Source organism: Argentina silus (assembly GCF_951799395.1).
Source record: "Argentina silus genome assembly, chromosome: 2".
NCBI lineage: Eukaryota > Metazoa > Chordata > Actinopteri > Argentiniformes > Argentinidae > Argentina > Argentina silus.
In genome coordinates this window covers 9,215,451-9,240,731 of record NC_139656.1, presented here as the reverse complement: position 1 = coordinate 9,240,731, position 25,281 = coordinate 9,215,451, and the positions used below count along the sequence as shown (strand labels likewise).

Below are 25,281 nucleotides of genomic sequence, written 5' to 3'. Positions count from 1 at the left end.
AACACCCAAGAGGAAACTTTCATATTATTACTGTAATGACTTTCGATTAGGGGATTGAATCTAGATGTGCTATTACATATGGAAATGGAGATTTCAATGCAGGCCAAAATCTAATTTAACTAGCGGCTACTAGATACAGGTACATACAAAATAACACTTACAAGACAACGTCTAGATAACTAATCCGACTACTGGTTTTGGACTTCAAACAGTGACAGTTTGGTGCACCCCATGGGTGTATGGCTTCAGGGTACAGCCATTATATTGTTGTACCCCTCATACAAATCCCATGTTTAATCCTGTATCTAAAGTTGGGGTGAGGGTGAACAGAAAAGAGGGAGGGAGTCCTGTACTTGGGGAAAATTTACCTGATACATGTCCTGCCATTCCAAAGACACAGGGAAAAGCACAAAAGATAATAACTGCCATCAGGAAAACTTTGTTGAGGTACACTTCTTACCAATTAAGGCAAAAGAAAGATTGTTGGGAATGCTTTAGCGAATAATGTTAGATAGGAGACCAAAACAATAACATCAACGTTTGGGAATTCTTCCAATTGTTTTCAGATGATATTCCTTTCATTATTAATTTATTAGATTTCTTAAATCACAGAATTTCGCTGAACATTCAATCCCTACGGTGATCTTGATATGGGAATTGACTATATGTCAACTCCTTCAAACCTGCCAGTCAAAAACACTTTTCTGCATGTGAAATGAAGTGGTAATTCCAGTCAATTTAAATAAATAATTGGAACATTTCAACAACAGAGAATCACAAGGACAGACAGGGGATGGACTGGCACAATAATACAAGAGAAAAGGGGAAGTGAAAAAAGAAGGGTATGTTTTCAGTCCATACATTTTCTCACATCCCTCCAGATAGCTTGCGGTCTTACCTTGAGGAAGTTCTTGACGCGTTCTGGGTCGTAGCAGTTGCTCTCTCTGCAGATCCTCTCCACCTCTTTGATCTGGCCAGTCTTGCATGCTGCCTGGATGTACTTGAAGTGGACCTCAGGGTCCTGGCTGAAGTTCACAATGGAGCCCAGGAAGTAAAACAGACCTGAGAGAGATACACGCAAACAGACACATGGGAGACAATGTCAGTCACACACAGTCTAACACACATTTAACAGTAATGTCAGTCACACACAGTCTAACACATACATTTAACAGTAATGTCTACTGTATTTTCTAGAGGGTTAGAGTAGCAATCAGTAACCTTTGCTTGATAAATTGGCGTCCCACTATCAGGTTGCAATAATAGTTTTTTTTTTTTTTTTTTTTTTAAAAAGACCTTCTACAGACCAGCAGATAAAACTACATTTATGTTTCTCTCTCCTTTCTGATAGTGGCAATAATGACAACACAATCCACCATGTCAATATAATATTAATCATGTGGACAATCTGAAACACCTATCATGTGTCTACTGCTCAGCTTATTGAATGGTGAAGCCCCATTGTCTGCAGCAGTGCCATCAGCGCCTCTGCCCATCTGTCCACCACTTCAGGGCATTCTGCAGAACCTATTGATTGTCCTGCCTCTGTCCTACTTAGCTAATTGAAGTTGAATGACTTCTAGCCCGCATAAGGCAGTAAGAGTGCTGTGCAATGAAGCGAACGCACTGGCCTAGTGACCACTGTGCATTAGGACACCTATATAATGTATTCAGCATGATTCAGAAAACTGTATATATTCAAAGCCCAAGGCTGATACTTCTCAAAAGCCTGACTGAGGGCTCCAATTTGCTTCCGCAAAAAAGCGCTGCTCCAAATTCAACCTGCTGTGATTCAAATGCTGTAACGGTTTAATGAGCCTGTCAAGACTTTTCCCATGTTTTCTTTTTTATACTAATTTATATGATTTTCCCCTCCCAATATTACCATCTTTTTAGTTTGTGTGTAAAGATTCTCCAAATGTACAGTACACAAATATTCTCCTATTTTATTTTATACCCCATCAAATGCATGCACGGTTCCATTATTTGATTAGTAGCCTAATTGGCACAGATAGCAGAGATGATCGATATATGCAACATTGATCATTCAATGTTTGAGGGATTATACCCGACAGGCGACAACTGCTGTGCCCGTTATGATCAAATAAGTGTAGATTTTTCACCTATTGGTTATTGGTATTGAACGTGCAATATCATAGGCGTTTGAATTTGCCAACTCCACCGAAACCCCCATTTACTGCCCTGCCTATATTGGTGCTACGTTTGTGTTGGTCGGAGCAGATGCACTTTGCAGTGACACTAAAGGCTAATTCATGCTTCATCGACAACCAGGTGTAACTGTTGCAACTGTTACAGAGGACATTGCACAGGGGTTCGTGCTCCTCTCTCGATTTGTCAATGAGCGACCTGCTGCGTAGATGTTGCACACCATTGATTGGTTGGTTCGTGAATGGCGGCAGAGCTGAAATAGTTCTATTGGTAGCTAAAAGCACCGGGAGACCGAGACAAACTATCCTGAGGTAAATACAGGCTGCCTTTGTTTACTAACTAGCTAGTTAGCATTGTTTGTTAACTAGCCACTACTGCTACCCTACTTTGACTGCAGCTGTTCTCAACCATTAATAATGTAATCGGTAATATGAAAGCCAAATATGTGTTCTATCTAGAGAACATGACACGATGATGGTTTTAGCGGAAGCAAATTGGAGCTGTGAATGAACGTGGTCAAAGGGTCTCACCCTCAAAGCTCTTGAAGGACTCGAAGAGCTCAGTGAGGGACTGTGTGGAGAGCTGCTCGTGGTACTTGGAGGCCACCTGGACACAGATCTGCAGGTTCTGACGGATGTTGGCAGACAGCATTGCCCTCAGACACTCCAGAGAATCCTCCACTGACAGAGAGCCAAAGAAGTTCACCAACCACTGCAGACACAAGCCAAGAGCGAGAGAGATAGAGAGACACAGAGATAGAAACAAAGAGGGTGAGAGGGCAGAGTTAGATGGTGTCATTAGGAGACAAATTAACTTCCAATTTACAGTATCTAGGGGTCAGTTCAAGAGAGCGCAGGGGAACACAGTTCTGTATTCATTGAACAAATCTGACAAGGTTGTTGTAACACTAGCTGACACATGACTGACTAGAATAGTAGGGATCTCTAAGGGCTCCTGTCTCTTGGCACAGCCTACCTCAGGGTTGAGCAGGTGTGTGTGCACCACAGCACGTTTGATGTCATACAGGTCGGTGTAGTGCTCCAGAGCCCTCTGCAGGAGACCAGCCTTCTCACACAGCTGGGCTATGTGGGCACGGTCGTAGTTGGTGAACATCTGGTTGCCCAGGATGGCATCGGCAACCTTGAGAGAAAAATGAAAAGCATTCAATATGTTTTGTAGGTCAAATTGGTCACGTCTGCCTTATCTAAATGACGTGTGTGTGTGTGTGTGTACAAGCTTACACTAGTATAATTCCTGCCACACCGTCCATACCGTTATTTTGCCATTACACCTGCTAAGCGCAGGAGCTGCCATTTATTAATCATAATAAAATGCCATATACAACGCACAAGACGTGATCAGGGACACTGTGGAAGATCTTATGTCTGCTACGGTAGCCAGCAAGAGAGAGGGAGAAAAAAAGGTTCTGAAGCCAAGTAAACAAATGCAGGCACTGCGCTTCTTGAGCTAGGATAGAGGGATCAAATTACACTCACATGGGGGAGGGAGAAAGTTGTTCTGGTGTAAAATAAATAATAATAATAATAATAATAATAATAATAATAATAAAAAAGACGCAACTGCCCCAGTAGGGCAACATTCAAGAATTAATTCACAAAATTCAGACACAAAAACTGCACAGCTGGCTTTATGTGTGTAGCCAGTTAGCGAACGTTAGAAATGCAGAGACTAGCCTTATGTAGGTAAAAACAGCTTTTCAAAATGTAATTCAACATTACCTGCTAAGCACATGACAGAATACTACCTAGATTACTTTTGTTAATTGAATTGGCCATTAGATTGACCTTGTGCACATGCAGTAAAATACTGGAGGAACACTTCTGCTGTCACTTGGTGCGCTCAGAGTCTGGGTGCGCTTGTTTGACGATGCCGCAGGTGCCGCTGCGCCGGATAGCACAAAGATAACACTTGGTAGAAATCTCTTATTTTATTTTTTTTACCAGTGTAGCAGGTATTTCGGCAGAAAAGGTATACCGGTTTGAGAATTCTGATAATGGCCCAACTCTACCTGTGGGGCGTGCATAAGGTTCATCTCCAGCAGGCGTGTCTGCAGAGGCCCTTCAGAGGGCCTGTTGTTCTTCAGGGCGTCCAGCAGAAAGGAGGTGCACTGCTGGATCAGGTTATACTCCATAAACACATCCACGATCTACACAGGGACACGAGAGAGAGAGAACTGTCAGCTTATGACAGCCACTGAAACAACATACAAAGTCATGCATCATGGGTTTGGCCTGTATGACAGACTCTGATGTGGTTTCTAATCAATAGTCCTAAAATATGTTGGAAGCCACTATGCTCTCTAAAACATCAGACTGTGAGAATGATCATAAGTGTTTGTAGTTAACGTCAGAGAGTGCAGTGAAAGTTCAGAATGGCCTCCACTGCCAATCCCAAGTTGGGAACATGGTAGTGTAGTGTGAATGACGTGATTGAGAGAGGTAGCGTGTTGCAGGGGCCTCTTCCCCCGACTCTGCAACGCTTTCTCTGCCTCTACTCTGACCTGTGTGATGTCTGCCAGAGGTTCCTCATCCTGGACCAGCATCTGAGAGAACTGCAGGCCCTGTTCTGGACTGATGCGCATCACATTCCTCAGCAGGAAGATCCAGTCTGGAGTGTAGCCCACCTGAGACAGAAGAGATAATATAACAAGTTACATTCACCAAATTCCTCATCACAAACCACTGTTTTCATTCATACAAAAACTACCTAAGGGCCTCTTCTCAAACCCCACGGGATCTAAGAATGTGTCAGAAGACTGCTCGAGGACCTACAAGGACATCAATGGAACTACATTTTCAACAAGCATACCTTCTTAGCGTACAGTACGATTTTGGGGAACTGGCCGGTCTCAGCGAAGCACTGGATGACTTTGTTGGGCACGTTGGCCCTCAGGTAGACACTGAGAGCCAGAGTCGGGTCCACAGACTTCACCAGGTCCCCCAGCTCCTCAGAGCACTCCAGCTGTGAAGAGGAAGACACACACACACGGTGAATTTGGGTGATTAACACATTCTACCAAAAGACTATGACCCTGTAAACAAGGAGGAAATATCCAGAATGAAAAAGGAGCCTCCCATTTCCAAGCTTTCTTTGAAAGGAGGGGGGGAAATGCTTCAAATGCTCAGCCTGACAAACAGATTATCTCACATCTTAGAAAAGAAAGATGAGACACACACAAAAGCTTTGTTCCTCTGGGGGGTTCAGATAGTCATCTTCCTTCCCTAGAGAAAAATACCTTGTCCTCCTTGAGCCACTTCTCCAGCAGCTGCTTGCGGCCCTGCTGGAGGACAGGTCTGCAAAGCTCCAGGGACTCAAACTTGTTGAGCTGGCCTTGGTCCAGCAGGATGCCAAAGTACTGCAGCAGAGGGGAGGTCTGGCCTGGCTGGGCCGGCACACTCTGGAACTTACGGATGGTGTCTGGAGTGCGCAGGATGCCCTGGGAGAGAAGAAAGAACAACAAGGGCAGAAGAGGTCAACTGTAGGTCATATACACACTGATAAAGACTCTGCTCATATAGGCAGGGAAAGGGACTGGGCCTTTGCTTGCAATGTACACAAGGACAAGCTAAACAGGAGAGTTGGAAATAAGCTATTCTCTTTAAAAGTAAGTAAACTTCATAACTTCATGTTATGGTTACCTTTGGTGCATTGGCGGCCACCTTGGCAGCTTCAGAGTAGTTCCCCCCAGCAAAAAGGTTGTTGAACTTGCGGGCGAACAGCTCCTCTGCCCCGGCCAGGTTGTTACGGACAGCCATGCGCAGGGCCAGGTCTGGGTTCTGCAGCACATTAGTGATGTAGGGGATGATGTTCTCCTCCTCCACACACACAGACAACACCTAGAGACACAGACACACACACAGACACACACAGGGAAAATTAGAGCGGTTTAGAACTATTGTGCTTTACACAAAAGAAAGAATCTGAAGGCACATATCTCCGGTGCAGTTCATTGAATGTATGGGAGACTCAGACTGACAGCTCAAACTGGAGATATTGAATAAAACCACAATCTTTCTCAACTCCCCTTTCCCTGTTTGTTCATTGCTGTCCTGTTTACTGGGGGTGTAGCTACAATGTTCTTTTACATGGTTCATATAAAAGATCAGGTTACAGTCACGTATTGGAGGCCAAAGCTTGGTTCCAGCATGTAAGGCAATCCACAGCACCACAAGTAAACAAAGGACACAGCCATGTGTGGTGAGAGGAGGAGGGGTGTCCGCTTTCTTCAGAGATGTAACTGTTCACTCTTTGTACTTTTCCCCTACCAAACAGTTAGGCACCAGCTATATTGTTTGAAAAATCCTCCCAAGGACAAGCTACCAATCAAACGACAGTGAGGTCAGATGGGGCCCACTCAGTGGACAGACGCAAAAGGGCCCTGAATGACCACTTTGAAATGCTCTCTGCCTGTAGTATACCCTCACTAAGGACCTGTCAAAAGCTGTCAGTGTGAATGAGTGCACTCATGACTATCTTTGATGGAAGATGCATAGACTCAGCTGTTTTACACGACACAGCGACATTCAAGCACTCTGAGTCTTGAGTCAAATAAAAATGAATCTCAGATGTAGTACTCAGTTGGGCATCTTACCCTCTAATTTAACTGTGGTGTGGCACTGGGTTGGGGCTGGTAAATGGTGACTGCATTGTTAATGTGTCAGTGTAACGTGTGCCTCTTGTGGGCGGTTTGGAAGGAGGGGGGAGGAGAGAGAGAGAGAGAGAGAGAGAGAGAGCCCATGATAACAGGCCCAGCAGGTCACTGCCACAGCTGTTAACACGAATGAGTGCACCCTGGAACCAAAGGGGGCAGGGCTCACTTCCCCCTATAATATGGGTGGTCTAATAAAGGGCAGGGAGAGAAAAGAGGGTTAAAAATAAAGCTCTTAGTGGAGATGCACTCTTCAGCACAGTGTGTGCATGCATGTGGGGGGAGGGGGGAGGGGGGAGGGGGGAGGGGGGAGGTCTACAGGCAGAGTGGCAGGGGATGAGCTCTGAGTGAAGCCTAGGGTGAGGTCTGACATGACCCCCCCCCCCCCCCCACATCACAAAAACTTTCTCTGACAAGGTGAAAAGGATAGGAAGTCACCATATAATCTATATAATCTAAATATAAACTCCACAAGTCATTTTTATTTCATAAGAGGAGCTGCTATAATATCCCAAAAGGCTAGTCAAACATTTCACATCTGCGTCAATATCAATTAATTAAAGTGGTCGAAGGTCCAGGAAAACAACAACCCTGCCAGCTCGGCTCCAAACAGACAGAAGACACTGATCATCATGACAGACGAGACGTCGGATCGGGTGTGACTCTGGCCCTGAATCTCTCACTCACACACAGATACACACAATAGTAAGACTGCAGGACTGACGTCATAGAGCCCTGTGACGCGGATGACAAGGGGGGGATGTGACTGGATCTGATTGGTCAAGGGAACCTCCCCCTCACAGCCAGTCAGCAGTAAGAGGATTGGAGTGCCAGGCGGTGCCTCCCACTGAACATCACGTGTGGTCGAGTAGTGGTCTCTCTCTCTCTCTCTCTCTCTCATTACTGCGGGGCAGCTTTGTGCTGCTGCTTTTTGCAGGGATTTCTCCATCTCAAGGTCAGCCTGAGCCTGGATGCAGATTGCAGACATAGCATCCTGGACCCTGGCTCTTCCCCTCTTCCTGACACACACTAGGAGAGGAGGCCATCTGCAGCTTCACAGTTTTGGCCAACAGCTCCCTGCATAGGACTCACTGACTGATGTAGAAATACTGTGGTTATCTACCTAGCTAACAACCATCCTTATTACCCTTTCTGAGGCATTTTGTGTCAACTCCAACTATTCAAATATTAAATGTTACACAAGACTGGTCAAATGAAAGGAAGCTGATTAAATTCATTATACAGATAGCTACTGCACATCTGCAGCCAAAAGAGACACATTCAGCTATCAAATAATGTTATAACAGGAGAGGATTAACTATTTCAAGTGGAGGCTGTGGCTGGGCCAGACAGTCGCCTATTATCCCTACAGAGAGCAACCTTAGTCTCTGTGCTGTGTGATGCCGCAGCATGGCAGGTCTGATACTTGTCTCAGATCGCCTTTCCATCCTCCACTCAATTATTCATAGCGTCTGTGGTCCCACTGGAACATTATTCATCAGCTAGATGGATCCTGTTATCCTGCTAGAATGCCTCAGTGTGGAGTGTGGCCCTCTCTCTGTGTCCAGTTCACCTGTGGAACCCGACACCTTTGATTATTTATAACGGCTGTTGTTAAGACAGAGCTCAGTGAGGACCACAGACGAGGGGGTTGTTTGTCAAGTTGGCCACAACATTTGTAGAGTTGACGTTTCGCTGCTGACATCTATCTTTACCTATATGACTGCATATTAAAGAGGGGACGTGGCAGTGACTGTGTTATGGGTCTCAGATATGGGGGTGTTAGATGAGGGGCCACTTGGGTAATCAGCTGGTGGTGTATTCAGCCCCAGTCTCCTCTCCTGCTCCAGTTACCCCAGAGAGACTGTAAAGCACAGCTGTATTGAACCAGCGGTAAGCATAGCAGGGTGATAGTAGAGCACCAGACTGGACTGGGTTACAGTGGAGGCCATCAATACAACGCTAGGGTTTCAACTACATTGTGTAGATGAATGTATCAGTGTATGCTTTACAACTCATGAATTTAGTAGAGGAATCACAGGCCATACTTCCATTTCAATTGCTTGTGTTTCTTTTCCAGACTGTGGGGAGAAAGAGAGGTGGTGGTATTAGTACCTGTCCTTTCCTGTTGACCCCGATGATGCCCGCTGTGGCCTCGTGGGGGGCCGTCACAAAAATGGTCTCCCCGCTGATCCTGTTCATATAGATACACGTGCCTGTCTCCAGGTCATACAAGTGGATGTAGCCATATTTGGTGATGAGGAACACAACATCCTGCTTGGAGCTTATCTGAAAGGAGAGGAGGAAACATGTTAAAGAAGCTTAAATGTGTGCAGTCAGGGTTCTCTCCAAAGAACGTAAGAGTGTTGCTGCACCACACTGAAGTAGGCAGCGGCCTTATGTATACATTACAAGGCAAATTAAACTATAGATTTAGTAACGACATAGTTACTATCTTTGATCACCAACGACATCGTTGTTAAAAATGAAAGTGAAAGCGTTATGATGTTCCTCAGTAAATTCAGCGTTTTCACTGTATTTTTGGCGCATTTTCACATGAATAAACAAGAGTCGAGTTTTGGTAATGCAATACAGCACTGCGCTGTTCAAAAATTCTCAGGGAGAACCCTGGCAGTGTTAAATAACAAAATGTAGTTCTGTAGCGCTGTAAGGACACAAATTGAGTCAAACAATCAAGTCAATCGCTGTACTAATACTTCTGTACTACACCATTCCTGAGCTAATCTAGAACCCCTTCCTGCACTATGTGCAGAGCCACAAGGTCAGTGTGTCCTTTGCTAACAGTGGCTAACAGAATGACACACTCCATACCTGCATTGCCACAGGGAAGTCATTCTGGGCCTCAGGAGGGAAGAACACGTCCACTGCTTTCTTTGGAAATGGCTGGTTCCCTGTCGGTGGGGTCCCCACCTCAATGATGTGTAACTACAATGGAGAGAATCATCTTTTATGAACAATGTCATTTGTTATATGCTTATTTTGAAGATAAAAGGAATATTGCCTCCTCCAACCACAATGTCCCCTCTGCCCTGTCCTACCTTTCCTCCAGCCTGGCCCCTCACAGCAAAGCAGAAGAGGGTGGACTCCTCTGCATTGCCCTCCATTTTGAACTGGGCAAAGCCTGCAGCGTGGCCCTCAATGGGCTGGGACACCTTCCTGTCCACGGAGTACAGTTGCATGGCCCCCACCACACGGTTTTGCTGCATTGTGAAAACAACAGGCATACAGTATATGTTAAAATAGCAAATAGTATGTAGCTAGTTCTCCACCGAAGCCAGAGTCTGACGGTTTTAACACAAAAACTGAGGTGTGCTTGTCTGTGTGCACGTGTATACGCTTGTGTACTGTAGGAATAATCACTTTCATGGCAGTATTCTGTTTGTGTATGCTTTGTGGTACTAGACAGTAACCTGTGCAGAGATCCCGATGAGCAGCAGCCACTTCTGCTTGGCGTCAGTGCGGTAGTTGATGATTTGACAGCCTGCCAGGCTGGAGTGCCGGTCGAAGACTTTGATTGGCTGGGAGTCCCCCTCCATGCTCCAATGGTAGACAGCGTTGTCGGTCACAAGTGCCACTGTGTTGAGGGAGATCCACTTCCAAAAGGTGACGTCGTCCGTCATGGTGTGGGCCTTCATCTTGCTCTTCATCTCAATGTTAAAGATCTGAAGGGTTTTGGCGGCTGTGGAGAGAGAGGAGCCCACATAGGAGAATTCGTTATAGCTGCATACCGAGAGCAAAGTCAACACACACTCACTCTCAGACACAGGGCAGAATCATAGAGAGCCACAAACACACATACACGTCAGACTGAGGGAAAGGTAAAGTAAATACCAAATTCCACTTGAATACCGAGAGTCAAGCTCGAAATGTTGGTAGTCATGGCTCAGAGAGCATCAGGCAAGGACACCATGACTTACTGAACAGCCGTCATATAGAGATTAAGCAAAGAAAGGAAAAGCAAATGTTTACAAACAACCACTAAAATCTTAAATATCTGCATCCAGGTAAAACATACAGAAGGGGAGCACTAGGCCTAATACCTATGTACAGTATTCGTGTGAGAGGGAACATATCTTGCACAGTGTGGGGACCAAAACAAAATTAAGTTTTGAATATCGATTAAGGTTGGCCACTTGTACATGTAACATGTGTTTTTATGTTATGTTAATATATCAATGACTGAAGGGTTAGAAAAAAAGTTAAACACTCACCTGTATTTTGTTTTATTAGTTTTGGTGAATCAAATTAAATTGGTGAGCTAAAGCCTTATTAAGAAGCAAATGTATACCCTGTTTGTTTACCATATTGAAAGCAGTTTGAAAGGTTGAAAAATCAGTGAGCAATGCATTTCCAAAAGCTGCAAAATGATTTTGCTTTGTAATCAGTTTCCATAACATAACAGGATGTGGTTTGCTGTGCACCAATTATAACATCTACAGCCCAATTTAAAGTGAGATAACAGTGAATTTTGATTGGACCAGATCAAGCAATTTGAGATGTGAGGGTGTATATTCTGTGCCCATCCCCCAGGTTCACATGACAATAAAACCATCACATGATAGACTCAGCAGGGCAGTTAGGAGAGAGGGTGAACACTGACTGAATGCAGATTAGGGAAGAAGAGAAGGTACTAGGCTATGGCCACGGCCCTGCATTTCCCACCACACAGTTTTGCAACGTGTAATTTGGGACTATATTACTTGGACCAAAGTAAATGATACTCCAAATGAGGTCAAAAGTCATTACGAATACGAATGCACAATAATCTCAGTTCTATTCTGCAGTGATAAAGAGCATTACAGTATTTAGCAGAGTGTTTTACCATCAATGCGGATTCTAATGTCTAACTAGGTAGAAAGGTCTTCAGTCATAGAAGCCCTTTTTTCTGCTCATCTTTGTGTCACATGTTTGTCAGGGGTAGCCTCCAAAACTAAATTGCACGCAAAATTATTATTATATTATCGTATTATCTACTCACTAGTAAAAGACTAACAAATTGTAATGCTCAACTATCTAACATGAATAATATAATATGAGACACTAGAAATTGGCCTTCAACTACTAGTTGAAATGGATAGATCACTGGTTGAAAAAACTGGTGGGGGAAAACACAGGGTCACAGAGAGACAGCTAGGGACATGGAGAGCACTGTCACAGGGATGAGGTCTATCTGGAAATCCAAGGAATTACATTTCATACCAGATGTTTACTCAAGCTGTTTGGACCTGAAAATCATATTAGGATAGTGGTGGAAGGGAGGGGGGCAGTGTTCGACCCACAGGGAGGACTCTTATCAAATCTGCTGGCCTAAACCAATCAAACGGTCTTTTACTTTAACAACCAATCAATACGATGGCTAATCTGATTTTCAGCCTTGGACAGGGTAGTAGGAACTCTTCAAAGGGCACTATTCATAACCTCTTCGCCTGCACTATACACACTTGCTTTGGCCAAGCCTCTGAGGAGTATGTCCCACCAGACATGTGTAATCAAATCAATATGAGAAGAGTTGCCATCAGAGTACAGGCAGTTTAAAAATCATCATCCAAATTCTGTGCTTCTGACAGGAGGAGGATCTCCTGCTACAGTAGCTATAATGAAAATCTACATAGCTTCATAAAGAACAAAAGAGGATCAATTTCTAGCAAATGATCTAATTATGGCATACTCTGGGTTCTAGGATGAGAGGCCTATCCTAAGATAAGATCAAACTGCACACCTCTCCTGACGAAGGTTGAGAACCCTATCTGTACTCATGGGTTGAGAACCCTATCTGTACTCATGGGTTGAGAACCCTATCTGTACTCATGGGTTCACGCAACATTACAACAGGAATTTGGGGAAGGAATCCAAATGGCAAGCAACACAAATGTGTGTGAACAAAATTAAACTGAAATCATAATTTACCCACAATATTTCCAAACCCAAACAGGTACTAAATCACTTGTACATCTAAGAAAAAAAAATGATGTAATGCCAACATTCAAGCTATAAGGTTGTGAAAGTTGAATCCTGTTTAGATACGCCAAATAGTTTTCAAGTTAACCAAAAATAAAAGTAGCTACAGCGTAGATGATGTAAAAAGTATGGTGCAACAAATGTAGGATAAATGACTGTCAGGATTGAAGCTATTGGAAAACTCAAATAGGCCTAACCTAAATTATAAGAAGATCGCCTTTAAAATGTCCTGACACTCATGTGCCAAAATAAAGTCCATCTTACACTGAATGATAAAATGGTGATGACGCATTTATTTGCATGTGTCACATATGAAGGAAGAGGTGTTTTTTTCTAGGGAGGCTAATGTGCTCTTATTAAAACTGAACATGGTCATATGGCTTTTTGCAGTTTGAATACAGATTTGAAAACAGGATTTAAACTTCCACAACTCAGTGTACTGAAATTTTAACTCACCGTCTGCATACACATAAGAAAGCAGTAAAGAAACAAAAAAGAACGAACAAAACAGAGAAACAAAACAAAAACAGACAAAGCAATTATGGCTGCTGGTCAAAAGTATCAAATTACACTACTGCTGGTCATAAGTCACGACAAATGTCTGGCAAAATAGGTACGCTTTGACCAATAAAACTACTTTACAAAATAAAATAGAAATAGCTGTACGTATGTGGACATAAACAGATGAGAATCTTTATAAAATGTACATCTAAACACAGAATGGACGATGTTGACAAAAACTTTACATTACACAAACATGTAAAAACTGAATAATGAAGCCCCATAAGGGTTTTATAACATCAATAAAGACGTCCAACAAGGTAAGTGTAAGAGATGTACGATAATTCCTACTGAATGTTAAATAAGTGCGTCCACACAAAGCTATGTCGTACCTTTAAGTGCAATGACTTTGCTGGCGGGGTTCATGATGGCGCTGTCAGCGGAGATGGGCCGGCGTATGGGTGTGTTGGGGTCAGCCATGTCGATGATCACCACCTGCGCCTGCTCACCCACCTTCTCCCGGATACAGATGAACTTATCCGACTCCATCGTCAGGGTGCTGAATCCAATGTTGGCCGGATTGATCCCTAAATTTTGGAGCTAACCAAGCAGGGAGAGTTGGAGAAAAGACATGCAGCTTTGAATGATCTGAAAGTAGACTATAACCAGCTGTAATGAACACTTCAAGGGCACTAATTAAGCCAATCAATACCAATAAGGTCATGCTCTCTGTGCCATAGTATTATCTCTGACAGCTATTCTAGGAATCAGCAACAGTTTCAGTCGACTCTGCTGTCAATAAGTGCAATATCACCTGAAAGACTTGCCTGGTGGAGTCATTCTAACAAGATACAGTGGAAAAGGAGAGATTTTGAGAGATGCAACAAGTCTGAGATGTTTGTCAAAGGGCTTCATTCTTCTATTGAGTGCAATTAAACAGTGGTTGGGTTAACCAAATGCAGGTTTAGCATTCGGTGTATCTGCAGCAGCCCATGGGATGAATAGACACGGCTGAACAACAACTGTTATGTCAGGGGTTTAACATCAGCTCGGCTCTGCTCCCTTAAGGGGTGTGGAGTGCTGTGACTGGTGAGGACATTGAGTAGGGCAGGGCGATATTGACTAAATATCATATCACAGTATTTTTAAAATGTTAGATCGTATTGGACAGTATTTTTTGTTTCTTAAAGTTCTAAATATGTGTAATGACCATGCATAACTTGACTCACGTTTCGCTCACTTCAAAATAGGACCACCAAAGATACAGGGGATACCCCTAAGACAGGGGATACCCCTAAGCCTTTAAACCAAAACTGGTTGTGACAGGAAGATTAACTCGTAGTAAACACAACATGACAAACAGCCTGCCCACATGAGGGGCACACAAGGGGTTAATCCATACAAAAACAAAGCCCTGTGGGCCACGGGGGGACCACTGCCATCCTCTCTGCCAGGGCTGGCACAGCACCTAGAATCAGGCATCACACAAACCCTTACGCAGCACTACCTGCAGTCTACAGCCTGTGGGTAGCGTGGCATACAGTGCTTTATCTATCACTGAGTAGGGTCATGGTAACATTAGGTGACCCCGAGTTTCTGAGGACTCACAAATGACTGATCAAGCTCATGTGAAGGGCTGGATTTTCTGTGTACTAGTGTGCAACCTGCGGGCAGTTGTCTAAGCTCGTTGATGACGGGAGACACCTCAATATCCTATAGAGCTTCTAGGGACTTGAGGGAGAAGCATCCATCTATTCTGCTCAGCCATGAAAATGTAGCCAAAACCAAGCTTGCTTTCATATCACATACTGGACACTAATGGCAGTGGAATCGACTTGGAAAACAGGAGGGGAACAGCATGCGTAGAGTCAGGCATATTACTGAGAAGATACAGCCCATACATTAGTTCCACTGCATACTTTGGTTCCTACTGTTTTGGTAGAAAGGTGGCAGAATGCTAGCTAGCTAAATTTTACCACGTCGTGGCATGGACACAACAAATGTTACCCACAATGAGTGGGACCAAACACATCTAGTCTAAGGGACCAAACACATCTAGTCTAAGGGACCAAACACATGTAGTCTAAGGGACCAAACACATGTAGTCTAAGGGACCAAACACATGTAGTCTAAGGGACCAAACACAGCTAGTCTAAGGGACCAAACACAGCTAGTCTAAGGGACCAAACACACCTAGTCTAAGGGACCAAACACACCTAGTCTAAGGGACCAAACACACCTAGTCTAAGGGACCAAACACACCTAGTCTAAGGGACCAAACACACCTAGTCTAAGGGACCAAACACATCTAGTCTAAGGGACCAAACACACCTAGTCTAAGGGACCAAACACACCTAGTCTAAGGGACCAAACACACCTAGTCTAAGGGACCAAACACACCTAGTCTAAGGGACCAAACACATCTAGTCTAAGGGACCAAACACACCTAGTCTAAGGGACCAAACACAGCTAGTCTAAGGGACCAAACACAGCTAGTCTAAGGGACCAAACACACCTAGTCTAAGGGACCAAACACACCTAGTCTAAGGGACCAAACACACCTAGTCTAAGGGACCAAACACAGCTAGTCTAAGGGACCAAACACAGCTAGTCTAAGGGACCAAACACAGCTAGTCTAAGGGACCAAACACATCTAGTCTAAGGGACCAAACACAGCTAGTCTAAGGGACCAAACACACCTAGTCTAAGGGACCAAACACATCTAGTCTAAGGGACCAAACACAGCTAGTCTAAGGGACCAAACACACCTAGTCTAAGGGACCAAACACACCTAGTCTAAGGGACCAAACACACCTAGTCTAAGGGACCAAACACACCTAGTCTAAGGGACCAAACACACCTAGTCTAAGGGACCAAACACAGCTAGTCTAAGGGACCAAACACAGCTAGTCTAAGGGACCAAACACAGCTAGTCTAAGGGACCAAACACAGCTAGTCTAAGGGCCTGTTAAAACTTTCTGAACACTACAAATAGTGTAGTAGAAACACCCACGAGCGATGACAACCTCAGTGGAGTCTCGAGACTAAACGGCTACATCGTGTGTACGCAGCTCAATACAGAACTGTACACAGCTGTTTGGCAGAACCCCCATGGTTCACACAGTTGCAATCAAGTTGAATGTTTTAAATAAATCTTTATTACTCAACAAATGCAAAGTAATGCAGCTACAATTTTTCCTCTCAAAGATTAGGCCTACACGTTTGGATTCCTACTCAACAAAACAAATGTAGCCTACTCAACAAAACAACCGTGTCATTATTTACCTGGTTGCTAGTTTTTACTGACAGATCTTATATAACAGGGGCCCACGGGTGACTTATGCAAATCATATAATAATATGAGGCGCTGGTGCGCACAGCAGTGGATATTCATTTAGTTCTACTAACAAATTAATCATTTACATTATTATAATTATTTACGCATGAGGTTTCATTTGGTCCCATGACCAAAACAAGTTTGACATCCCTGTTATATAGCATGGGAAAGACACAGAACACAATACTGTACATGGCTCCTTTTCTCAGTCTTAGTGTCTCCACTGTCGATGACTCGCCCCTGGCAGAGCTCTAATCAGCTAACACAAACCATATTTCCAGGAAGCGCTCAACGAAACCAGGAGCACCTTTTATCAATGGGGAGACACACCCTCCACAACCCCAACCACATTATTTCACTCATGTAAAGCCGAGTCTATTTCAACACTCATTAGTAGTATTACAAGTATTCTCATACCGTCTATTATTATGACCCAAATAAGTATATATACACTAGACAATTGAGCTCTGCGGCAGCTTCAGCCCAGGGTCAATATGACTCATCCCTCAGTATCAAGTGATATCTAAGCTGGCCACTGTTGGTTACATTAACACACTCAGACACAAAAAAACTACTATTTCCCCAGAGATAACCTTGGCCTTATCCAAAGCCAGAACATGTACTACAACTTCAGGCCATTCTTCAAAACAGATTGACGATGGCAGCACTATGAATTGTTTTGTTTTTTACACCGATTGTTCGCTCTGAGGTTTGTGGTAACAACGCTATGGTATTTGTGCAATGCTAAGTTGGCATGCCTTGTCAGACAAAATCCCGAAAGTTCTCCTCGATCTCAACAATAGTGTGAAACAAAACTCTGTGAAGACTGAAGTGAATGTAGCCTACATGGCATCAATATTTCTTAGAAATTGCTGATGTAAAGAAAACGCCTGTTGTTTCGAGTCTCTCTCTCTGAATCTGTGCCAAAGAGTTAGGAGTCATATGTCAGATTGATTGTGCTGGACAGATCTCCTTCATAGAGAGAAGAGGGTTATCCTCCCATCAGTCATTACACAACGGTCTAGACAGATTTACATGCTCTCCCTCCCTCCTCCATCTGTTGGCTCTATTCTGGGGGATGGAGAAAAGCCTTTCATTCAAGATGAAAATGGTCATAAAGCAGGAAAGTGCAGGCCCACATTTGGACGCCACACACAATGAATGTGTTACTGACACTGGACCAAAATCATTCTGTTAAGACAAACAGATGTTGGACTCGACCAAAATGTGTACAGATTTTCCATGGCTAAGCTAACATTAGTGTAAGCTAGTACGAACATATCATTGACATCACTACCCAGGAATTTGGGTAAAAACAGGTCAAACCAGCACCGTAACATCAAAACATCACCGTTAATTCAACATCACTGGAAATCTACTCATTTAGTCATGAGGCAATGTCGTTCTGAATGGTGTTGGTTTACTTGTTGGCACATTCCAGCCGACTCAGCACGTGCCGTGAGAGCTGACTGCTACAAGGACACTGCGAGTCATCTTCAGACCCCTCACCACCCATTACGATCACTACCTTTACAAACCATTTCTTCCTGTCTCCCTCTGTCATTGTCACAAGAAAAAACAGAACTAGATCTTAAATGGCATGTACAGTAGAGCGAGTCCCACATACTCCTCTGTTATATAACAGACAGGAAATCTGAGTGACTGACGCATGCACACACTCAAGCACAGCTCTGTCGTGGCGATGCCTGAGCTGAGCAGCTCCCTGCTCCAGATGCACTGGAGTGGCTGTGTCAGAGGAAACCCACTACAGCCTCACTAGCGATGTAGTAACTCACTGTGGAGCGTGGCTAAACATCAGCACAGCATCCATACACAGTCTATTTCCTCTCTTCCCCCCTACAAGCAGGACTACAGCGGCATTTACTCCAGCTGCTGTCCTCTCACCCGGAATCAGTGAGCTTAAAGGGTTAGTTCACCCAAATTACAAAATCTAACATTTGGTTCCTTACCCTGAAAGGAGATGATGGACAAGCACAGACTTCAATCCACACTTTGGTTCTGTTTATCTGGGCACAGTAACTACCAGCTAATTGTTAACATTTTTAACCAAACCCCAACGCAAGTCAATGGACCCCAAATTGGCACATTTGAAATGTCATGCTCAAATAATCTCAGTCATTTAAATCAAGTAAATGACTCAGAGAATTTGAGATGATTTGTGCCTGACATTTCCAACATGTCAACTTACATAAGCTTTGATAGCTTGCATTGGGTAAAAAAATAATAATAATAATAATTAAAAAAAAATATATATATATGCTAACAATTAGCTGTTAGTTAGTCCATAGACTCATTTCAGGGTAAGGAACCAAATATTGTATATGATGCCTGATGGTGAGAATCCAAGTCAACATGCCACTGCAGTCTCGCTAGCTATCAAAGCTTATGTTACTACTTAACCTCAGGTCAGGGATGGACAGCGTTGTTACTCCTTCTCATAACCCAAGGTAGGCCCCTGCTGGTTTAACCCGCTTGCTTTTCCTTTCAGGGAACATGGCACCTTGCTCAGCACAAAATAGCCTTCTCTGCGTCCTGCACAGGGAAAGTTCAAGGAAGGGCAGGGAAGGATGTACAATGTGCTGAGGCTTGCAGGGCTCTGCTACAGTCCCTCCACAACAGGAAACCGGGACCCATTGTCTCACGGGCTGAAACAACAGGCTGGCGCTGTCTCCACGGTGACCATGTGACTGCAGGTGACATGTGACCAGCCAAGGGGTGAGGAAGAGGGGTGCCCAGATGGGTATTAGGGGAAGGGGAAGAGGAGGAATGCACACATTTGTGCGTCTCCATCCAGCTCAGTTCTGCTGAGGGTTGGTTTCTGTGTAGTGGCTTTTCCTTTTAAATGCATGCTTTATTGTACGTCTGAGTGGTGCTGAGGAATGTCAAGTGTTCAGCAAATCCATATCCTCACAAGCAAGTCACGGGATATCAGCAGGTTACCAGGTGAGAGTTCCAAGTTCAGAACACAATCCTTTTAAGGTGACATTTAAAGAGCATGTTGCAATAAAAGTCTCTCCAAGGTTTTTAACACCTTTAACAAGTTTATTTGCAGGGTAAAATGTCCATTCTTCAATTACAATGCCAACTGCAAGTGTTATTGCTGTGCTAAGTTACATAAAGACTTCAAAGCAGTAGCCAGCTGAGCACAGCCATGTAAACCTTCCCTAGGAGATATAACTGAAGTGACCTTGACAAGGGCATCTAAACTGGCTACACTCTTCAAACTGCATGCAGTCAAGTGTGGTGAGATTTTTAGTTGTGTTCTACAAAATGCAGGCAGGCCCACTAATATCATAGAAGTGCTAGGCCTACTTCATGTGAGCAAAAAATAGAGCTACAATGGACTAACAAACAGATGCTTGACACAGCTGCTCCCAAGAGACCAGTTCTTCTTGTCATAAGGACATAATGATTCCAATAAATCCAGCCAGCGAGCCTTAAAGCTATGCTCCACTCTATTTACATCTTGTAGTCGTTTTGCACTTTGATTTGATAAAAAACTACTGGCGGAAGGTGACTGTGCTTATCTCACTCCTTCAGACCTTTAGATACAGGTTTTGGTCAGCTTGCGTTGGCCATTGAAGCCCATTCATTCCATAAAGATATCTTAAACACACTAATCCATTTTACTTTTTTTGATACGTTATTTATAAACCCACTTTTGAACCACATTTTATTGCGAGAAGTTCCAATCCAAAAGGTACGTTTTGTTTTCTCTTTGATAGCATTGTGTTCCCAAGGGAACCCAATGGACCGATTAGTGTCAATATTGATTCAACAGAAATGTTTATCTAAATATACCATAAATGAATGTAAAAAACTGTCTGGGGTGGTGAACTACTTTGAATAGTTGTGTTAGACAACTATATGTTGTAAAGTGGAACATCCCTTTAATAACAAGAGTCATCTAATCCAAGATATCATTCCAAATACAATACACAAGTGTATTGACAAATCCAGATCCCCTCTCTCAACATAACAAAGACTTGGCACGTACAGAACCTTGACTCGTCACACCCTACTTTGTTACAAAATACTATTTGCAAGGGAGGCCTTTGTCAACACAGGGCAGGCAATGTCGTCACTGACTGAATAGAATCCAACACCCGTTATATTCAAGACACTAGGTCCCACTCCCAGGAAAGAGAGTGTGAATGTATGTGTGGGAGTGAGTGAGTGAGTGTGAGAGTGAGATAATAAGGCCTTAACAAGCTCTGCCCTTGTAGCTCAAACTCTGCCCTTGTATCTCTGAGTCACAAAGTCAAGTTCTATAGCAGGGCTTAGTAAATACACAGCTGTATAAATGGATGATATATAAAAATGCTAGCTATGCAAGTAGCCCAGAAAGAGTGAGGACACTGAGGGAGAGCAAATAAAATCGGGGGGAAGCTTTTATGTATATGACTAGTGGGAGGAAAACAGTTCCACTGCAGACATGTTGAAGTTCAACATGGGGGGCCGATGGGGGGGGCCTCCTATGGGTTCAATCGGGGTGAAATCATGTGTACCAAAGCAGACTGTGCTGGCTGAACAAACAGGCCTATATCTGGACCATCTGCAGAAGTCATGGACGTGAGGGTTTTGTTTGGTCTCTGTGCTATACACCGCTGAGTGTGAAATCATCCTTCACCTGCCCACTGGAGCATGATGACGTCACCACAGCAGATACTGAGCAGGGGCTGCTGACGTTAGGAGTGACTCACTCAGATCATGTGACCCATCCCACCAATCAGCTAGGTGAAGTTCCTGCTGTTTCCTGGGATCGCCTGTGATGTCTTATACTGCTATGTACAGCTGACAGCAGCAATATTTATTAAGAAACTTAAGAGGGGATGTGGATATTAACCTGAGAGGCTGATAGATAGCGTATTGCATACCGCAGGTCCCTGACATGTCAATGTGTGACCTACACTGTGGAGAGAACCCTTGCCCTTCTATATACACGATTATAGCCCACCTTGAAGAGTTCCATTTGAAGGACAATGTGTGGGCAATATTCTGCATGATCTGCTCCTGTCATACATACTGTCAAACATGATCTGCTCCTGTCATACATACTGTCAAACATGATCTGCTCCTGTCATACATACTGTCAAACATGATCTGCTCCTGTCATACATACTGTCAAACATGCATGAAATAGCATATGCAGGTCGTGCATTAGTGATAATAGATGGACTCCCCGGGGTATTTATTAGTCACACAAAATGACCTTGACATTTCAATAACACTGAAATCAGAGAGTATACTTCAGTTACAACCTCCCCAATTCGTATCACAGTGAACTTGTGTACAACTGCTACAGCTGTTGTAGTCCACAGAAGAACAAAATGTGAAGGCATTTTTAACTGTGCATTCTCTAGCAATTAATTAAAAACTGTTGCATGTTGAGATCCCCATGTTCCTCAATAAGAATAGCCTACTTTCTCTGTCCATCCATCCTCACGGTCATTGGTAATTTCAGTAAAGATCTATAATTCAGAGGTCTGCTAGGCCCTATGTCTCACTAGAGATGTGTGAGAAAAATGTTGGCACTGGTGCAAAAACGCCTCCCTGCAGATAAAAATTACAGTGCCACCTCAATTGTAATGCACAGAATAGCCGGCACAATATCTACCACTACCACTTTCCTCAATCTCTGAACTCCCCCTCCTGCAATTAGGGACCTGCTAGGGGCATCAAACATTCTCTTCACAAACTGTGCACTAGACCTATAATTCCACAGACAAAAGGTCTTTACATAGACATGTCCACCTCAAACTTGACTTAAAATAAAAACTCTACATTTAGATGAACTTGGCTAATCAAATAAAGCTTCACCAACAGCACAGGTAATAATAACATGGAGTGCTGTGGGTTCAGCAGCAGTAAAAGCTGAGTTGGTATTGTGAACAGGACACTGCAGGGCTCATTTGTGTTAACGTCACTGTTCCCATCTGCTCTGCACAACACAACACACACACACACACACACAGTGACAAATCAAATCAAAGAGAACAGGAGTATGCTCTTTAGCGTGTTTCATCTCTTCACCTCTCCAATGTGTTTAGCCGTAATCCTGAGAATAATCTAGCCAACCCTTTTACAGAGAAGTAATGATTTCGCTCAGATCTGACAGATCAGATAACACAATATCCATGAGAAAAGAAACTAGAGTTAAATGATAGCATCAAGTAGTAACATCACAGATGCAAAAAAAGTGATTCAAATGGAGGCAAAAAATATCAAAACTTAAAAGTAGCCTCACCAGCAGCGTGCCTTGTCTATAGTATCAGGCCTGATTACTCTGACTAATCCAACCTTGCTTCTACTGAAAAGGCTTTGTGTGTAAACTCTGCTATTTAAACAACAAATGCACCATTATGCTCGGATATAAACAAACTAACCATGTTCAACAAACAAATGGTTTTCTTACAGCCAAGATGTAGGCAGATCACATGTCTCATTCTGAGGCTGCATAAAAAACACCAAAGACACTATGATTTATTCATTAGCTCAAAGAGATCTTGCAAGCCAGCAGTCTTGACAGAATCCACGCTGGAGGAGCATAAATGGTTTCCACTTCCTCAACCTGACCTACTGTGAGTTCAATAGTCACCATGTAAGGTGTGGTCATTTATTCAAAATGACACACTCCCATTCAGGTAGAATAAAGGAAGAGGATTTCTCATTGGTTTCATTCATTTTTGTTACTCTTTCAGGGTTTATTTGAGACATCCCCGACAGTCAATATTATTCCATTAATAACAGAATAGTTATCATAATTCAACCACCAGCTGATATGGACAATCTAACGCATTCAGGAAATGCACGTCATCTTAAATCAGCAACACATGTCTATAGCCAATTGCACCAGCTGATAACATGCTCTCATGCTAAATAAGTGTAAACTAAGTATTACAGCTTGTATTATGAACGGTATTACCCAGTCATTGCCACAAGGAAGGCATGATACAGTGAGGCAAGTCAGCCCATTTAACCAATAAGCATGGATGAAAGTTGGTGTAATGCTTGTCAGCTACTGGCGGACGGACAGACAAACGTGAGCTATTCTCTTGAGTAATACAATTTCGCAAATAACTGACTCAATAATGCGGATATTGGTACTTAATGACTGGGTGTCAAGCTTAGGCGTTTTGTAGCTATAGTAACGTAGCGAGCAACAACTGAGTGAGGTAGCTGGCCATTAAAAACTACTGAGGCAATATGAGACGAACAGGTTTAAATGGAGGATTGGCCAAAAAGCCAGCTGTAAGGAAATTGATCTCAGTTCATACTACTACGTAGCTAGGCTAGCTAGCTAGGTCAGGTGTGTGAGCCGAGGAAAAAACTAACGTCAGTTGATAGTTGCCTCTGGGCTAGACTAGCTAGCTGTGTGTTCAACTAGCTAGAACGCAAAAAATATATATTATTGAAAAGCTAAAAACTACCCAACACCAACCTGCCAACGGTATGGTTTGAGCCTGACTAGCTAGCTACATTGCCATTCAGATATTTCCTTAGCAAGCTAGCTAACTAGCTAGTCTGAAGAAATAGCTAACTCTAACGCTAGGTAGAAAAACGGCTGCTCACATATCAACTGGCTTACTTGCAAATAATATGTTATCAGTAATCTCGCCATTCATTACACCCCCAGGGTGATAGGTAACTACCTAGCTAGTATAGCTAGCTAACGTCATCCATCGCCAGCGTCTTCCCAGTTCCCACCTAGCCGAGATGTCATGATGATAAGCTAACGAGCTAGCCTTCTGTTGAGAGGTCAATTTCATTCAAAGATCAGTCATGCTGCTTTCTTCCACACTGGTTATATCCAAGTCCCAATAAACAATAAATAAATACAAATTTAAAAATTATGAATTTACACCAACATCACCATTCATTTAATAGCTACCTGCAGGTGCTCCTGAAAGCGGATAGGCAGGATCTGAGCCATGGCGGTTCCTCTGCTCTCCTCCTAAATCTCCTACTGCTAACAAACTACGGCTTCTTCTCTCAGATCCTAGCCGGACAGCCAGGGAACGGCTTGCTTAAAGTCCAAATGGATAGACTCGAAATCTTGTATTAAATGTGTTGTCAGTTTGATGGTGATTTTATTCTCCTTTTGCTGTTTACTTGCGCGCTTCCCCTAATGACAGACGGCTGCCGCTGCACTGAACTCCCTGGACCTGCAATGGCGGTGGAGGCTGCTCAGGAGAGGAACAATCCGGAAATGGCTGTGTGAGTGCATTTCAGTGAGGCGGACGAATACACATATTCATGATTCAAAAAGTGTCATTTTTGAGTATGATTTAAATTTTATGTGGGACATATGGAACTGAAAACGTTTAATTTACATTCAAATTAGGGAAAATATTGCAGGATAAAGGGATAATGCAATGTAGGAGATAACGGTGCATTGGTACTATTTCTTTGCGATTCGCCCTCTGATTTTTGCCACATCATTCGTCCTCGTGAATTAACGTCAGTTCCGACTTGCTACTCTGGTTCCGCACCGGTGACAGGGGTGTAGTCGATATGCCTTTACAATGAAAAGCTGCTTCTTGAATTTGCCTCCTTGAATACTGCACCGATTTATCTGGTTGATGTCATGTTCGTTTTAGAGATA

At 43.4% G+C, this 25,281-nt stretch overlaps 1 protein-coding gene across 1 annotated transcript in view; it reads right to left on the bottom strand.

Moving 5' to 3' along the window:
• cltca (clathrin, heavy chain a (Hc)) overlaps window positions 1–24,832 on the bottom strand; it is a 35,028-nt gene extending 10,196 nt beyond the window's left edge. The window contains exons 1-14 of the mRNA XM_083664909.1: window positions 24,568–24,832; window positions 13,711–13,918; window positions 10,270–10,538; window positions 9,898–10,059; window positions 9,671–9,784; window positions 8,954–9,127; window positions 5,829–6,026; window positions 5,426–5,626; window positions 4,999–5,151; window positions 4,691–4,813; window positions 4,199–4,336; window positions 3,145–3,309; window positions 2,700–2,880; window positions 899–1,062 (exon numbers count right to left, since the gene is read on the bottom strand). Coding sequence (XP_083521035.1) covers window positions 899–1,062; window positions 2,700–2,880; window positions 3,145–3,309; window positions 4,199–4,336; window positions 4,691–4,813; window positions 4,999–5,151; window positions 5,426–5,626; window positions 5,829–6,026; window positions 8,954–9,127; window positions 9,671–9,784; window positions 9,898–10,059; window positions 10,270–10,538; window positions 13,711–13,918; window positions 24,568–24,609 — 2,292 coding nt within the window. The 5' untranslated portion in view covers window positions 24,610–24,832. The remainder of the gene's footprint in view (window positions 1–898; window positions 1,063–2,699; window positions 2,881–3,144; window positions 3,310–4,198; window positions 4,337–4,690; window positions 4,814–4,998; window positions 5,152–5,425; window positions 5,627–5,828; window positions 6,027–8,953; window positions 9,128–9,670; window positions 9,785–9,897; window positions 10,060–10,269; window positions 10,539–13,710; window positions 13,919–24,567) is intronic.
• Between the last annotated feature and the right edge of the window lie 449 nt (window positions 24,833–25,281).